This window comes from Anabas testudineus, chromosome 18 (genome assembly GCF_900324465.2).
Source record: "Anabas testudineus chromosome 18, fAnaTes1.2, whole genome shotgun sequence".
In the NCBI taxonomy this organism is placed as follows: Eukaryota; Metazoa; Chordata; class Actinopteri; order Anabantiformes; family Anabantidae; genus Anabas; species Anabas testudineus.
The window spans coordinates 6549964-6568713 of NC_046627.1; the positions used below are offsets into that span (position 1 = coordinate 6549964).

The following is an 18750-nucleotide window of genomic DNA, read 5'->3' on the forward strand; positions in this document are numbered from 1 at the left end:
TGACAAAAAAGCAAAACCTTCTTTTGGATCGTGTTTTTTTCTTTATCGATTTTACCATTTTACACCAGCACTTAAAAAAAACTGTTCTAGAGCATTGGGTTGGCATACAGAAGCCCCCCACCCAGCTCTGGGACCTGGAACTCAACTACAACTCTGCCCACAAACTGACTCAAATTAAACAACCTGGAGATAATGTGTGTTTGCTGGTGAGTCATCTGTAAGTGTAACATTACTGCTTCAAACTTTTCTGTTCTTGATTCTTTTTCAGGTCAGCAGATCATCACAGCTCGTCTTGGACTGAATGCCATTCTTCCTTGTCAAACTTCCAGCAGCGCCGCCATCAGAGCTGCAGAGTGGAGCAGACCTGACCTGGAGCCAGAATACGTGTTCTTCTACAGGAACAAACAGTCAGATAAAACCTATCAGCATCCATCTTTTAAAGACCGTGTGGAGCTGGTGGACAGTTGGATGTTAACTCAACGTCACTGCTGAGTTGAATTAATGTTCTGTGTTTTTTCCAGCAGCTCCTGATCAGCCTGAACCTTAGAGACCGACTGTGAGTCTACAACCAGAGAGTGGAGGAAGGATCGGCCTCTACGCTGCTCTGGGACCAACAGCAGCAGCTCTACTGGTCAAACTCTGTGTAGCTTTGAGTCGTAGTTGGAGTAAATCTACTGATAAGACAGGAAACCTCTGTTCAACTGTGGAACACAAGGTTTTTAGAGATCAGACTTTTCTGTGTCTCTGAATCCTTTGACACTGATGGTCCATGAAGGTCCATCAGGACCAACAGGACTCTGAGTGGAGGACCCCCTTTCTATCACAGACATGACACCATGTGCTGAAGTTTTGGTCAGGGGACAGTTCAGCCTCTGTGTTTGATATGAACCATCAGTGGTTGTAGTAGTACTTCTGTAGTTGTAGTACCATCTGCACCTGGAGTCACAGGGACTTGAAGCTCGTCTATCATTTCTCCCTGATCCACTCAGACAGCTCTCTCCTTTACTTCCTCTGGACCGTCTTCAGTGTGGTGTGTTCAATGACACCTGTAACAAACTGGTTCAAGATAATAATAATAAAAAATAAGCCCAAGTGGGATCTTCTACATCTCGTCTATGTAGAAGGGTTTCTCCCCTCTTGCTCCACAGTATGTTATGTTCAATGACATTTGTTGAAGACTAAACTGTGTTTATAGAAAGTAGGCCTGCATTCTGAGATGGGGAGAACTTGTGTGACTTGGAGCTATAAATAAAGAAAATAGAATAAAGAAGAATAAAGAAATAGTGTTTTATTGAGAAAAACTATTTGTTCTAATGTTTGGAGACTTGAACAGTTTCTTTCTTTTGTTTAAAACCTTTCCTATGACAGAAAATGACCAAACGCAGCTTTATATAATATAATTTATTATGGTTCTAACATTTAGACTGAAACAACTAAAAGAACTAAATGTACAGCAGATGAGGAACATGTTGCTGTGTTATCTCTAATGTTTCTGCAGCAGCATCAAATATGTACAAAGCTCTGTTCAGAGTTTCTATCTGTTTGTCTACTGAGCTGCATAAAGCAGCGAGGATTTCAGCTTCATCACATTAGTGATCATCTCTCCACAGTCAAAAGCTCCAATACTCCGACTTCTTTCTTTTAGACAACAGGGCTGTGATCAAAAATCAGCTCCGAGGAGAAAAGCATCAACATAGGGTCCACAGTGATTGTTCCCACTAAGTCTGCCAGAAACCTGAGGGTGATCATTGATGATCAACTGAGCTTTACCGACCACATCTCCTCTGTCTGATGCAGATTTGCCCTTTTCAACATCAGAAACATCAGAGCACTCTTCAGATCTCTGCACTGGCTTCCTGTAGCTGCTGCATCAGGTTCAAAGTCCTGACTCCTGTCTACAAAGTGGTCAACTCAACAGCTCCAGCTGAACTCCCTCATCCTGGTCTACAATCCCTCAACGTCCTGTGGTCCCCTCACCTCAAAGATCTCAAGATAAACTCTTCAGCTCTGTGGTTTAACAATGGTGGAACAACCTACCACCTAAAATAAATAAATTAAATAATAATTTTAATCTGTTAGTTCCAGTTCAGTCTTTCAGTCAGTAGTGGAACATGGACACAGCAGTCTGTCTCTTATTGTGAAAATCTGCTCCTGTTTCCTCCTTCCTACCTGTCCTACGTCATTCCAGGTAACAGCTCACCTGTGTCAGAGTCTTTTCTCGGAGAGTCGTCTTCTTCTCCACTTTGTCTGAATCTCCTGTAAGTTTGCTTTGTTTGATTCTTTCTCTTTGGTTCCGTTCATTGAACTAATGAAGACTAAAGTTCATTAATAGGAGGTTTCACTACGGTACCGATCCAGGACCGTGGTTCTACCTCGTCTCTCTTCCTGGTTCACTTTTTTTCTGTTGTCGTCGTGACGCAGCAAAATGTGTCGTTTCAAACCGTCTTTAATGAACATAGAGTTAGTGGATGGTCTCTAGTTGAACACAGAGTCGTTGTTACTGTGGAGCTCCACTTACTGAGGACTGAAGGCAGCTTTTCCTGCCTCCATCAGCCTGTGGAGGAGGCGGAGATGAGCCGCTGCTCTCCCGCTGTCTGAGCCACTAAATGCGGTCTGAGCTCGGCCGGACAGCCGCTGGAGAACAGCTCCGACTTTCTCTGTCTGTATTGTATTATATTGTACTATTTAATTTACTACATTTATTTCACAGCTACTTTGCAGATTGTTCATAGAAACTCTGATCAGCTGATCTGTGATGTATTAGTACACATTCACCACCTGCCAGTACATGAAGTGAACTTCACCTTCACCTGCTGCAACATTAGTGATGTTTACACAGTAATACACATTAAAATCAGTCTAATCTGTGCAGTAGGTTTACTTCTCTTTGTACTTTTGCTAAGTTGATGGTGAGTTGTGGAGAGATCATCTCTGCTGCTGTGGTCTCCCAAAGAAGATTTTCATGTGTGTTTCTGTTCAGGACTCACAGAAATGACTGAGTCCTGAATCAGTGGAGGAGCAGCTGATCTTTGTCCAGGAGAAATGATGGAAAGGAGGATTTCAGTTTTCACTGCACATCAATGATTTGTGTTTCCTCTCCACATGAAGGTAGAAAGTGTGTGTGAGCTGATGTGGATGTGGATTCAGCAGCATGGATCAGTGTGAGGACAGAGAGGAGGGAGTCCCTCCATCTAAAACCACTCTGTGTGGGGACCATGAGAGCCAGACCAAAGCTCAGAGGTGAGAGGAGGATCTCTAACTGTCCATGACTCTTCTCCATGTCAGAGCTCAGCACCTCTAATCACTGCTCCATCATTATTCACACTCACTGTCACATCTGCCAATCAGCTCCTCAGTAAGATCTTAGAAGAACTAATGATGAACTATGAACTGTCTTAGTGAACAAAGGGTCCAACCACTGATTAATCAACTCCTCCACTAAGATCAAACAGCATCTTTCATCAGATTCCATGTTGATGAACAGGAGAACGTTCTTCATCCACTGTCTTCTTACTGATTCTCTATCTGCTTCCAACATTTCAGCTGCTGACAGTCTGCTCACAGTTCATCTGTTTTCAGCTTCAAACTACTTTTCATTTGTCACTTGTTGGTTTGTATCAGGATGCAGCAGCAGAGACCAGACTCTCCTGAACCCAGTTGGGTCTCCATGAAGAGTGACCGGTCTATGGAGAAACCTATTGTCTTTAAAGACGAACAACCTCTAAATAGAAGGTAAGAGTTGAACTTTATTTTCTGATTCTCCTAAAAAACAGGAATCAAGTCTTGGTCCAAATCTTCATGGTCTGTTTTAGGACTGAACTACCTGCTTAGTTACTCTGTAAAAACATCTCTCAAGTGATGTTGAACCAGAATAAAAATCTCTCCAGTATAAAATACAATCTAACCTTAAAGGACCAGTTCACATTTCTTGAAGTGAGTCTTCAAACAGCAGTCAGGTGTCCATGGGATCACTGAACCAGGTTTTAATATGTGGGATCATTCCTACTGTTCATACAGGACACAGAGAGATCTCTTCTTAAAGACCTTTCAGTGGAAGTGATGGAGCCAAAATCCACAGTCTGTTCCAAATGGATTCTAATGTGTAGCTAAGGTTCATATGAGGCTTCAACAGTCGGACTTTCTTAAATCCAGTGGAGATCTTCCACAGTTCAAGTCTTTCAGTGTCCAGTTCCCTCTCTGTGTTCCTCTGTGTTCTGACTGTCATGGTGATGTTGGACTTTAAATGATTTCTCTGAACAGTTTCACAGATCTATGAATCAACCTGATCTTGTTGATTTAGAGCAGACAGTGGATCAGGAAGTAGGTACATTAACAGCAAATGTACCTACTAAACGTTTTTTTTCTGCAGATACATCTTAAAGACATCAAAGCTACACATCTTGCGTGCATCACTTGCTCGACATAGTTTTACAGTTTCTTTGCTCCCGAAAGTGTAGTGAAAAATTAATAAAGCCGGGGATAAATTACACCAAATACTTTTATATGATATCTACAATATCAGTAAACAGAGTGGTGCTCACTCATAGTCAGTAACTCAGGAATAGAATATGTTCAAAATGTACAATATTGTCAAATAAACTGGGGAAAAAAAAAATCACAACAAAAGCATTTCCTTTCATACCTTGCACACACATGGCGAATTTAGTGGTGCACAGGCGGAATTACATTCCACAGGCATCCACAATAATAACACAAAACACGAATATCTGATGTGACATCAGCTCACTCCACACCTATAAATTTGCATATTTGGCTAAAATATATACAAATAAATAAATATTCCAATTTTAAACTCATCATCTCTTAGCAAACACAGCCCTCTCGAGCATGACCAGTTTTGACCCCCGAGGACCTCACCACGAGAAGAACCAGCCAGACTGCGTCCTCTGCTGTGCAAAGCATAAACTTCCAGGAAAACTGTCATAGTGACTTCATCTTATTTACAGGGTTTATTGACAGGATATCTACAAATCGTTCCACTTGTTTACATTAAGTTTGAGTTAGAAATAAAAGTAGAGTAAGTAGAGATAAATGAAACTGTAAAATGATTAGTAATGAATCAACAATCATCAGAAAATCAAAAGCAAATGTCAAACTTTACCAGGTCACCTGGTAAGAAGTTCCTCTCCATTCTCTCCAATGACCTCTGTCAAGCAGCAGATGACAGCATGTCGTCCACCAACCACACGCTGCAGTTTAACAGACAGAAACATATCCTACTTATGCATGTAGAAAGAAACAAAGACTTCAGGTCACTGTCAATGGAGTCACCTAGAAAACAACATATCAAATAATCAGAGAGGATCTAAAATGTTCTCTAAACAGGACATAAGACAGTGGTGAGGAAAAACTGAAATCTGACATTAATTTGTCAGTAAAGGACTGAGGTGTCCATGTTCAGGAGTTTCAAACATCTGGAAACATTAGTTCAGTTCTCTGATCCAGTATGGGTCTTATTCTTGAGCCTGCTGCCTTATGAAAAACAGGTTTACAGTGGAAAACTAGTGAAAACAGTCTTTGTTACAATGGTGAGAAAAGGAAAATGTTGGAAAAAAAAAATTGTTCCTTGACATTTATTTTTTAATATACATATATAATATATATTTTAATTAGTTTTTCAGAATGTTATCAAATCTTTGAAGTTTTTATCAAATCTATCAACATGTAACCTCTGTGTTTGAGATTAATGTGAATAAAATGTGTAGAAATTATCAGGTAAAGAACATCAATGTCTGCAAATGAGAGAAAATAAGATCAATGTTCAACCAGAGTTCAGATAAAAATAGAAGAAAGTTTGAAAACATAAATACAAAACAAATGTTCTTGTATTTATTTTAGCACCAACAATCAATCAATCAGTCAATCACCTGATCATCAACAGGTCTCAAATGACTTCTTGAAATCAGGAAGACAGATCTGTGGACACACCTGATTATATCACAAAACCTGACACCACAACAAACCTCACCGTCACTAGTTTGGCTGAAAATATGGTTGAAACTTTACTGAAAATTAATATTTTCTCCTCAGAGTTCAGCTGCAGAGCTCAGAGGTTCACAGGGATCAGTCTGCCCTTTAGCATCGACCAGACCTGGACTCTGTATTTCTGGTCTGTACATGTTCAATTACACTTTGACTATGAACTACAAAAAACCCAGATTGAAAACTAAACAACCATTCAGGTCCTAACAGAGTCCATGCTGCTCTGTTCAGACCAGCAGGTCTTCAGACTGACCTGGTAGAAGACTGTCTTCTACCAGGTAAAATGAAATGTTCTCATTCTGTTCCAGCTGCTGGAGGAGAACATTGTCACTTTTGTGAAGAACGAGCTGAAGAAGATCCAGAAGGTTCTGAGTCCAGACTACCCACAATGCTTAGAGAGTCAGAGGGAGGATGAGGAGGTGTTGGATGATGAGGATGAAGAGCAGAGGAGGAGCAGCAGAGAGGCATTTCTGAAGATCACACTGAACTTCCTGAGGAGAATGAAGCAGGAGGAGCTGGCTGACTGTCTGCAGAGCAGTAAGAGGATTTCTCTAAACATTTAACATCATGGACAAATGAGACGTTTACTGAGAGCTGAAGATGTGGAGTGTTAATATGTTGAAATGTGAATCATTTAGGGTCATGAAACTGTCAAACTGTGTTTTCATTAGAAATTATATTGATCATGTTTTTGTGGTTTCATTCAGGAACTTCAGCTGCAGTTTGTCAGCGTGAACTTAAATCTAAACTGAAAAAGAAGTTCCAGTGTGTGTTTGAGGGGATTGCTAAAGCAGGAAACCCAACCCTTCTGAACCAGATCTACACAGAGCTCTACATCACAGAGGGAGGGACTGGAGAGGTCAATGATGAACATGAGGTCAGACAGATTGAAACAGCATCCAGGAAACCAGACAGACCAGAAACAACCATCAGACAAGAAGACATCTTTAAAGGCTCACCTGGAAGAGAGGAACCAATCAGAACAGTGATGACAAAGGGAGTGGCTGGCATTGGGAAAACAGTGTTAACACAGAAGTTCACTCTGGACTGGGCTGAAGACAAAGCCAACCAGGACATACAGTTCACATTTCCACTGACTTTCAGAGAGCTGAATGTGCTGAAAGAGAAAAAGTTCAGCTTGATGGAACTTGTTTATCACTTCTTTACTGAAACCAAAGAAGCAGGAATCTGCAGGTTTGAAGAGTTCCAGGTTGTGTTCATCTTGGACGGTCTGGATGAGTGTCGACTTCCTCTGGACTTCCACAACAATCAGATCCTGACTGATGTGACAGAGTCCACCTCAGTGGATGTGCTGCTGACAAACCTGATCAGGGGGAACCTGCTTCCCTCTGCTCGTCTCTGGATAACCACACGACCTGCAGCAGCCAATCAGATCCCTCCCGATTGTGTTGACATGGTGACAGAGGTCAGAGGGTTCACTGACCCACAGAAGGAGGAGTACTTCAGGAAGAGGTTCAGAGATGAGGAGCAGGCCAGAAGAATCATCTCCCACATCAAGACATCACGAAGCCTCCACATCATGTGTCACATCCCAGTCTTCTGCTGGATCACTGCTACAGTTCTGGAGGATGTGTTGAAAACCAGAGAGGGAGGAGAGCTGCCCAAGACCCTGACTGAGATGTACATCCACTTCCTGGTGGTTCAGTCTAAAGTGAAAAACATCAAGTATGATGGAGGAGCTGAGACAGATCCACACTGGAGTCCAGAGAGCAGGAAGATGATTGAGTCTCTGGGAAAACTGGCTTTTGAGCAGCTGCAGAAAGGAAACCTGATCTTCTATGAATCAGACCTGACAGAGTGTGGCATCGATATCAGAGCAGCCTCAGTGTACTCAGGAGTGTTCACACAGATCTTTAAAGAGGAGAGAGGACTGTACCAGGACAAGGTGTTCTGCTTCATCCATCTGAGTGTTCAGGAGTTTCTGGCTGCTCTTCATGTCCATTTGACCTTCATCAACTCTGGAGTCAATTTGCTGTCTGAAGAACAGTCAACTTCTCTGTGGTCCGAACTGTTTGGACATGATCTAAAACTTCTCCACCAGAGTGCTGTGGACAAGGCCGTACAGAGTCCAAATGGACACCTGGACTTGTTTCTCCGCTTTCTCCTCGGTCTTTCACTGCAGACAAATCAGAATCTCCTACGAGGTCTGCAGACAAAGAGAGGAAGTAGATCACAGACCAATCAGGAAACAACTGAGTACATCAAGATGAAGATCAAAGAGACTCCCTCAGCAGAGAAAAGCATCAACCTGTTCCACTGTCTGAATGAACTGAACTATCATTCTCTAGTGGAGGAGATCCAACAGTACCTGGATTCAGGAAGTCTCTCCAGATATAAACTGTCTCCTGCTCAGTGGTCAGCTCTGCTCTTCGTGTTGGTGTCATCAGGAAACGATCTGGACGTGTTTGATCCATTTAAATACTCTTCATACTTTTCAGAGCAGGATCTTCTGTTTGTGCTGGGAGTCGTCAAAGTCTCCAAGAAAGTTGTGTAAGTGTAAAGATAGTGGAATTTATTCATCATTGAATCCACAGCTACTGTATTTCAAGAACAGAACAGAACTTATTACTTGTTTTCTTGTATGACAACGTATTTTAATATTTATTAACATAAATGTTGTCATGTTATACATCACTGTTTTTCAGACTGAGGGGCTGTAACCTCTCAGAGAGAAGCTGTGAAGCTCTGTCCTCAGTTCTCAGCTCCCAGTCCTCTAGCCTGAGAGAACTGGACCTGAGTAACAACAACCTGCAGGATTCAGGGATGAAGCTTTTGTCTGCTGGACTGGAGAATCAACACTGTAAACTGGAAACTCTCAGGTCAGGTCAAGTTTCTGTTTTAAACAACTGGAGATAGTTAAAAAGTCCAAAAGAGAGACCCAGACAGTTTAAACTTTCTAATGTCACGAATATTAAGTTGCAGAAGTTTCTCATCAGTATTTGTACAGTGTGTAAAATAACTATACCTTCCTGTCTGATGTTATTTTGACGTGTTTTATCCTTTTAGTTCTGAGTCAACATTAAAGGTGTTTAGAGTTTGACACAATTGTTGTCATCTTGTACATCACTGTTTTTCAGACTGAGTGGCTGTAACCTCTCAGAGAGAAGCTGTGAAGCTCTGTCCTCAGTTCTCAGCTCCCAGTCCTCTAGTCTGAGAGAACTGGACCTGAGTAACAACAACCTGCAGGATTCAGGAATGAAACTTCTGTCTGCTGGACTGAAGAATCCACACTGTAAACTGGAAAATCTCAGGTTAGGATTCATTAACTTTAGTATAATTTTATGCTTTTTTGTCTCCATGGGGATTTTTCATTGTCTTATTCATGTAGTTCTTAAAGTTACGCGAGTTGCAAAAATACTTAGGTCACTGTTTGGAATTGTCTGATTTTTTGCATAAATTAGTCATATGTGACCGGATCCTTCTTAAACTCATGTTGTAGTATGTGATGTTAGTGTGTACATAAACACCACCACCAAGTCTCCTGTGTATTGTTTTGTGTGTCTGCAGACTGTCAGGCTGTCTGATCACAGAGGAAGGCTGTGCTTCTCTGGCCTCAGCTCTGAGCTCCAACCCCTCTTGTCTGAGAGACTTGGACCTTAGCTACAATCATCCAGGAGACGCAGGAGTGAAGCTGCTGTCTGCTGGACTGGAGGATCCACACTGGACACTGGACACTCTCAGGTATGGAGAGGCCTGCTGCAGCCACAGACAATGTCTGATGGAGGAGGAAGTAGGGATGTTAATGATAAATCATTAATTCATGTTAGTAATTTAATCTATTAAAATTTATATTCATTGATTAATTGATAGTTGAGCATGTGAGCTGTAACTGTCACTAAATGTCCTGTATTCCTCTGTGGTACCTGGTTGCTCCACTAGGTAGTGACTCTGTTTGTTTAGATGGATAAAACAAACGCACCTCTTTGCCATGAAAGGATTTCTTCCTTTCATGGCAAAGAGGTGCGTTTGTTTTATGTGTCAGCATCAGTTTGTGTCTCACTGTGGAGTCATGTTGCTGAACACTGCAGCAGAAAGTAGTTTTGTGCTAGAAACATTTCCTCACAGCTGATGATAAATCTTCACTGAAGCACTTTACATTCAACAAAGAAAAGAGGGGAGCTCCTGTAATTCTGACTTCAAATCGGGTGTTACATTAGATTCTGTGAAATGAGCAGGAAATTCATCGACCTTATAGGAAGAGTTTTTATCCACAGAATGACAATGAATTAATATCAGAGGATTGAATCAGGTCAGAGCATCATGTTTCTGTCTCCTCAAATAGTGATGATTGAAGCATCTTCACCTTCCTGAGATCCTGATCTTGTCATGATGAGATCTTGTGTCATATATAGGAGACAGTAAATCAGAACTAGAACATGTTCATTTCATCATTACAATCTGTCAAAGAGGAAAAACTCCTTGTTGTTCCCAGTTGAAGAATTAGTTTGTGATTGAATGTTTTTCTCCTCAAACTCCTGTTTTCACTTTCTGTCTCTGGCTGCTCCAACAAATCTGACACCAAATCAGATGAAGCCACAAAGTCTGTGTGTAATGATCAATATCCAGTAGCTGGAGGTGAACTAGACTTCCTCTGAACACAGAACAACGTGTGAAGCTCAGCTGAGATCAGTCCACAGACATTAGAGAGAGGAAAACACACACACACACAGAGTCCATGTATGTGGAGTTGATCCTCTTGGACTTTGCTCTCCAGTTTCCTGCTTCCTGTGGTGTCACATTAGTTTGTCTGGTGACAGAGTGAGACTGAAAGCAGGTGTCTGACACCAAAACTGCTGTGAACTAGAGAATTGAAATCTTTCCTCCATGTCACCTCCCTGTTCCGTAGAATTCCAAGATAAGGACTCCAATTCCTTAGTTGTTTGCTGAATGTCCATCCCTACATACAAGCCTCCATTAGAACAGAACCAGAACACACTGTGTGTATGAGAGCCATGTAATGTCCATGTGTGCATGCTGAAAGAGAATGTGCTGCTCTGACCCCCCTCCTCCTTTCAGAGTGGAGCCTGGTGGAGTCCGATGGTTGAGACCAGGTCTGAGGAAGTGTAAGTGTGTTTTTAATGAGACTGATGAAAACAAAGCAGCAACATTCAACCATCTTCAAACTGTCAACATCACTCATTCAAATCCCTGATGTCACGAGTCCTCATCAAACTGATGATAGATTAATAACTGCAGCTGGATTGTGTCTTGTTCTCTCCATCAGATTTCTGTCAACTCACCATCGACACAAACACAGTGAACAGAAAACTACGACTGTCTGACAACAACAGGAAGGTGACACATGTGAAGGAGGATCAGTCATATCCTGATCATCCAGACAGATTTGACTGGTATCAGCTGCTTTGTAGTAATGGTCTGACTGGTCGCTGTTACTGGGAGGTCGAGTGGAGCAGAGGGGTTTCTATATCAGTGAGTTACAGAAGAATCAGAAGGAAAGGAGACAGTAAAGACTGTGGGTTTGGATGGAACGATCAGTCCTGGAGTCTGAGATGCTCTGATCCTGGTTCTGATGTCTTTCACAATAACAGAGTAACATCCATCTCCTCTTCTGTCTCTCATAGAGTATCAGTGTATGTGGACTGTCCTGCTGGGACTCTGTCCTTCTACAGTGTATCCTCTGAAAAACTGATCCACCTCCACACCTTCAACACCACATTCACTGAACCTCTTTATCCTGCGTTTGGACTTTGGCTTCCAGACTCCTCGTTGTCTCTGTGTTCAGTGTAGTACTGAGAGTGTCGTCCTGTCAGAGAAACGTCGTCTCTGTTGAACAGATAGTTCAGTCTGTACATGTCTGTCTCTTTCACTCACACACACATTTTCAGATTCATGGATTCAATCAGTTTCTTCTTGAACCAGTTCTAAACGATTCCTCGTAAACTTGTTCCTCTTCCAGTCCTTTAAAGATGAAGCTCTGATTATTCCAGGATCCAGATGTTGAGGACTTGTTCTGAAGTCTTGTTCTGTCTTTTCTCTCTTTCTCTTTTTGATCCACTGACCTTATTAGACATCAGTGCTGCTGTTCATAGTGACGTCAGCACAAATGACCCAACAAGACCAAAGATTCAAGTCAAACACATCCATGAATTTCATGAAGGAAAGTTTCCTGACTTTTGTTCTCCAATCATCTTTATTTGGAGTTAAATGAGTCCAACTAAAGTCAGATCTCCTGAAATGGTGACGATTTGAAGTGACTTGACATTTTAGTGATACTGACCAGGAGTGGACTCACTGTTGTTGTGGACTGTATCTGTAAGTGCTGCTGGTTCATCTACAGCATCAACACACATCTGGAAACACATCTGTGTGTCTGACCTGATCAAACATGACTCCTGCAGCTGCTGAACCAGAACCTGAGGTTGTCCCTTTCAAAATAAAATCATATGTTAGTATCCTGCAGCAGGACATCAGTGTGTTCCTTCAGGCTGCTGTATTGAACCAACACACTGAGCTCAAATTGAGCTTTATTCACTTCAACTTTGTTCTTGGTCTCTGTGATGGAAAAGTTTCAGTTGAACATTTGGAGCAAAATCCAAAGTGTCCAAGTGGAAGAAGAGTTTTTGTGTTGGTGTTAAAGAAGCTCTGAGAGTGAACCATCAGAAACATGAATGTGTGGTTGTTAGTAAGTAAAGTTCTAGATATCTACCTAACAGAACCTGTCCCATGGACTAACTGTAGTTTGATGATCTGACTGTAGTTTGGATTGTGCTCATGTGTTGAGATGAGACAGTATCACTTCTGACAACACTGACACTAGCAGCTGAATGTTTGAAAATTACAAAATAAGATGAAAATACCTGAAAATAAGATTTGAACATGTGGAAAAAATGCTTTCTTCTTTTCAGTGTTACAAATGTGTTTCTTCAAAGTTCTGAGATGTGTTTCACAAACCTACAACTGTGTCCTTTCAGAGTTTCAGCTCTACTTCTTGCAGTGTTTAATATTTTCAGTTTCTGACCCAGTTTTCACAGGAAACAGTTCTGAAACTCTGAAGAAGGTCAGGGCAGGAGCTCACTGAGGCTGGATATTAATACTTTACTTTGTACTTTTTTGATTTGTGATTTCCACGTGATTCTGTCGTCTATTATTACCCCAAGAAATGTATCGTCCTAAACATTTTCCAATGTCAACTCTGTCTATTTGTATATGCATCTGTGAGTTTGTATTGCAATTTCCAAATATCAGAATTTTGGTTTTTCTCTTGTTTTTCAAGTTGGTGTGTTAATGAGTGATAGTATTAAACAAAGTGGACTATTTAAATTTTGCTAAACATATGATTATACATTATATTGTTACTTTTTTTGAGAAAAATGTTCTTTTCAGATAAATATGGAGGGAGATCTGACCACAAAATAACACCAATGACTTCCTGTGTTGATATACAATAAAGATCTGACCAAACCATCTTTGGGAATCTGTTTACCATTTAGGTCGTCATGGACATTGATGTAGAAAGATAAACTGAGCCTCCAAGCCATCATCAAGACCACTGTAAAGAAAAGACACAAAGGTTTTTACTTACAGATCAGACGTTGAAGATGTGTTTCCTCCATTGTCAACGTCTCTGTGATTCTGTGAGTCACAGTGAGTAAAGCCCACCTTCTTCCTCTGTTTAGTTTGTGGTTTTCTCTTTTCTGTGACAAGAAGAACAGTGATAAAATATTTAACGTAAATAATAAGGCAGAGTCAGGACCGACCAAGAGAGAGCATCTTTTGAAAGAAGCTCTGACCTGCTGGACCATCCCAGACTGAAAACATGGAGAACTGTATCACATGTTTGTTGCAAACTGTCTGAATTTATATTGTTGTACGTAAAGTTACAGCTCTTTGGGAAAATGCTGTGGGTTTGCAGCTATCAGACACTTTTCATCCTAATTTGAACAATGACTGGTTAAATCCACTTGTGCCATATGCAGACCTTAGTGAAATGGTGGTTGTCGGTTTCTGTTGAACGTAATGGATAGATTTTTTAAAATTGCATATGTCAATAATAGATATCAAAATCAACAATAGAAGGGGGCCGAAGTGACCAGAGAATTTACCTCGATACTGGAGGAAAGAGGAGTGACTGAAAACCTTCAAATGGACGAGGGAAAAGAAATGTTCAATTCCTCTTTTCATAGATTAATGGACAAACACAATATCACACATTTTGCAACATAAACGCTTGATGCCAGTCTAGTGCAAATATTTAACTTGGACATGAGTTTTATTCACTTCTTGAATCACTTAAGGATAAATTTCATCATCATATTTCAGACAACACCACTGTGGTGAGGACAGAAAAGAAATGAGACACATGATAGATGGTCCAACACTAAAAAAACATTCAGTAGTTTTCAACTGGCAGTTGTGGTTGTGTTACACCCTGAAAGGGAGAAAATCAATAAAGATGCTTCACACGGACTTCACTCTATGACATCTTTATGAAGAATCATTTCAAAAAATATAACGAACATAGAAGCAACCATGTTCAACAACATGTGTCTATTAACATTACGTTCTACTTCAGTCACAGTTCATCTGTCTCAGTTCCTACAATTCTTTACATGTTCTTTAGACACAAAATGTTCATATGATCAGTCCAGTGACTCTCATTATTCTTTTTTACAGTAACAAACAAAAAGAAATACACAGAATATCACATTAGCTCATGTCTTCATTATTCTGTTAGTTTCCCTCCATCCTGACAGATCTAACTGCTTCAAACTAATTATAAACAACATTTTTTCTTGACCACTGTCAGAATACAAACAGTAACAGTAACATTAACATGTTTTAATAAACACATGACATTTTGAATTTCACTATTCAAACCACGTGTAGAGCTAACCATGCATGTTGACACTGACTATAACCTGGGCGCTAACATCTCTGCACACTCTGATTTACATTTGTACTAACTTACAATAAATCCAAATATGCCACAGACTCCATCTCTTATACTTTCTATATTTGCAGATGTTCTTTATGGGTTATCCAAAACGTTTTCCACTGACATTAATCAACACAGCTCGTTTTCACTTGTTGTTACACTGAACATACATCGTACCACACTTGCTAGCTTAATGCTAATTCCTTCACTACATAAACAGACTATGTTGTGAACACAGTTATTAGAACAGTTACTAACATTATAAAACAAACTTAAATCAGCATTTACTGTCTTACTGGTCACACATTCAAAACTTAGGAAGGTTTTAAAGACCTGAAAATGGAGAAAATCACTAAAGATGTCTCCCACAGACTTCAGTCTATGACATCTTTATGAAGAATGAAGCTACCGCGGTGAGAACTCTCCTACTGGACATTAACAGACACAACTAATTCATTACAGGTGAACTTTACTGAACACATTCAGAGAATTCCCTGTTTTATCACAGACTATACTACTGTTCTCTACACAACAAACTGGGTTTCTGTATGGAGCATTTACACTGTTTCTAATCTTAACATATTTCTATTATTTCAAAGGAATAAATTCTGAATCCTCTACACTATCCTCTTAATCCAAACTTATTCACATTTTAACAATTGTTTTAGGTTTATTATCTATTACCTCTATGAGAATTTCCATCTACCACACAGACACCGAGTGAGTGAAGTGAAGTCAGGTACGTTTGGTAGAAACCAGTTGTTGAACATTGTGGGAAACAAACTTCATGTCATTTAAGAATGAGAGGAGAACGTGGAAAGACAAATGAAATGTGTGAATCTGATGATCCAACACATTTACTAGTAAATCTTTAGAGGCTGCTCAGTGGATTTATTCTTCTGGATGTTTCCCAAACGTAGAACTGCTTCTTTAAAGTCAAACTACATCACATGTTTGTTTGGATCAGAATGAGATAGAAGACAATTCAGCGTAAACTTATGAAGCTCCCATTAAATATTTCGGCCCCATTCCTAAAATACTGAGTATCTGCTGATACAGATTTGACTTCTGCTGCTGTTTTCATCATGTTAATGACAGCAGACACTTTTCAATGGGACTTTGGTTTGTGGGCTGCTGAGAGATGGTGCTGCCTCGTTTCTAAATCAAGTCCAACTCAAACTGAAACCAACACAAAGTTCCCCGTAGACGTCTAAATAAGTCACTTTTCACTGTGTGTTTCTTTCATTCAGACAGTTTGTGCTGTAAAAATGAGCTCTGTGTTTGTCTGTGTCTGTCTCACAGCGCTGTCAGTCACAGACACATGTTTGTGGTAGAAAGCATCTTTTCTGTCTCCATACAGATAAAATCTGTGAACCACGCTTCCAACATCAGCCCAGGGCGGAGGAGTAATCAGATTACTCTTTAGCTGCACGTAGACTCAGATTTCCAGTGACCAGGTGACTTGAGTCCATGTAAACACACTGACTGACAGACTGTGAAGCTCTCTGAGTTACAGTCAGGTTCAAAACAGGTCGGACTTTAGTTTCAGAGCTGCTGTTGGTCACTTGCTCCATCAGCAGCAGAACTGTTGTTTCTGTATCTTCTTCATGACGAACATCACAAAGACGATAAGAACCAAAGCAGCAACCACCAAGTCCACTCTCAGCCCAACACGTCCTCGTCCGTTTCCGTCCTCGTCTCCTCCGTTCACCATGTTTGTTGTTGTGTGACCTGCAGAGCAGAAAGCAGCTGTGAGGATCAGCTGTCACATCATCTACTGCACTTTGACCCCATCACTCATTCCAGCTGTTTTCTACAAAGTCTCATCAACACCAACATCTGATCTGTGATGTTTCATTCATCCTCATCATTGATTCATTCATCAATAAAAATCAGTCCAGGACACAGATTTAAAGGTACAATATGTTAAATCAGACAGCTTCTCATAATGTTTTGCTTCATCCAACTACAAATCCAAAAACCTCCCAAATATCAAAGTTATTATTGTAAAAAAGCAGCAAATTTTCCCATTGAAGAACCTGAAATCATCAATATTTGGTCATTTTGTTCATTATCAGTGGACAATTATCAGTGGACACACAAGACAGGTATTTCTTCAGGGTGACTGTGGGTTAGATAGAATCTGGAAATAGATGGTATGTTTTGTCCATTTGAAAGATAAATCTGTAAAGAGAAAGTTCATATTTGAAACTTGAAGTTGGAGAAAATAACAGAACCAAGCTGTAAATGAGTCGGTGAAAGTTATTTTTACTGTAATGTAACTTTAATCATATGTATTGAAATGTCTTTGAATACATAATGATTTCTATTCCACCCACACAGAGCTGTCTCTGTCTCACTTTGGTTCACTCAGTCAGCTTCTCATATGTGTAACGCCAACTTTAAAGTAAGTCTATACGCCCACTAGTGCCTGTTGTAAATTCAACATCAGTACGTCACATTTCAGCTTCAGCTGTTAGCTTTACATTTACTATTCTGTCTTTCAAATGGAAACAACTCTGTTGTGAATATTGTTGAACATTGTCCTGTGTCATTCTGAGTGTACTACTCTGCATTGAACACTAGATGGAGACTGTCTCTACATGAAACACAGCAGAACCACTTTGTACAGTGGCGTGATGGAAACACAGAGATTCTTTCTGGTTTTATGGAGGAAGACAGAGTCGACTGCGTGTGGTTTAAGTTTGTGTTTAGAAAGTGCTCCACCAGCTTCTCCTGCTACACAGAACTTCACAAACGTCCACTGTGCTTGTTTGAGCTGCAGCATTAACCAGAGGAACGTCCACACAGGCTTTCTGCTGTTATAGGACAGCCTCACGTTCACCAAGCAGCTTCACTGCTGTTCCAGAGACAAACACACTGAACTCCACAAACTCAGCGGAGTCTTCAACCTTCAGGTTCACAGTGTTGATGAGTTCAGGGTCACCTCTCCTTGTCCCCCTCCAATTCGACATCCATATGTTCCAGCATGGCTGATGTTGACACTCTGCAGAATCAAAGACACTTCTCCATCCTTCATCTCTGGATCTCTCAGCTTCACTCGGCCACAATAAGACGGATGCTGGTAGTTTTCTTGTGAGTGGTCTCGGTGAAAGTAGACACAGTGATCAGGCTTCAGGTCTGGTCTGCTCCACACCACCAGTGAGGGGATCCACACACCAAAGACTGGCGTCGTCTCCAGGCGTCTCTGTTAGCTCTTGTGGTCGTACATAAAAGACAAAAAGCAGAGTTACAGATTTTACAGAAATACTTTTTTCCCAGTTTATATCAATAAAACATGTTTTGATTCTATCTGAAGAACAAGTGAAATCTCTGGTTGTTAGAAATTGTTGGTCTGCTTCATTTTCTGCATTCCTTTGTCCAAATGATTATTTTAGACTATTGTAAAAGTTCATCTTTTTCTTTTGTATTATTCTTATTATTAATATTATTATTCTAACACATATCTGTTTGACTCTGCCTCATTCTGAACTTGGACTGTTTCCTTTCTCGCCCTCTTTTACAGGGATTTTACCTTCACTGTCTTTGGTTTAAATAAACCTTTTACTTTATCTCACTCCTTACTTGGGTCCTACTAACACAGGCTACAGCCACAACCACAGCAACACCTTCATCCCATCATGGTCACAGGTAGCCTAGAACCTCTCTCAGCTGGCCTGAGCAGCATCTTCTGACCAACAATAAGAGCTGGTTAATGAGCACTGTTTACTGATCCTGCTGTCTGAAGGTGAACACGTGCACTCGGTGGCCAGTGAGAGTCTATTGCAGAGGCAACAATACAGGTCAGCCTTTCTACAGATCAGACGTTT

At 40.6% G+C, this 18750-nt stretch overlaps 1 protein-coding gene and 1 long non-coding RNA gene across 2 annotated transcripts in view; both read left to right on the top strand.

The window, feature by feature from the left end:
* Positions 1-18750, top strand: part of LOC117153050 (NLR family CARD domain-containing protein 3-like) — a 68371-nt gene that overhangs the window by 18742 nt on the left and 30879 nt on the right. The window contains exon 6 of the mRNA XM_033326638.1: positions 6726-8220. Coding sequence (XP_033182529.1) covers positions 6726-8220 — 1495 coding nt within the window. The remainder of the gene's footprint in view (positions 1-6725; positions 8221-18750) is intronic.
* On the top strand, positions 3430-6351 carry LOC113155660. Its single transcript, XR_004463501.1, has 3 exons — positions 3430-3732; positions 6052-6130; positions 6312-6351. It is a non-coding gene; the product is annotated as an uncharacterized LOC113155660 (long non-coding RNA).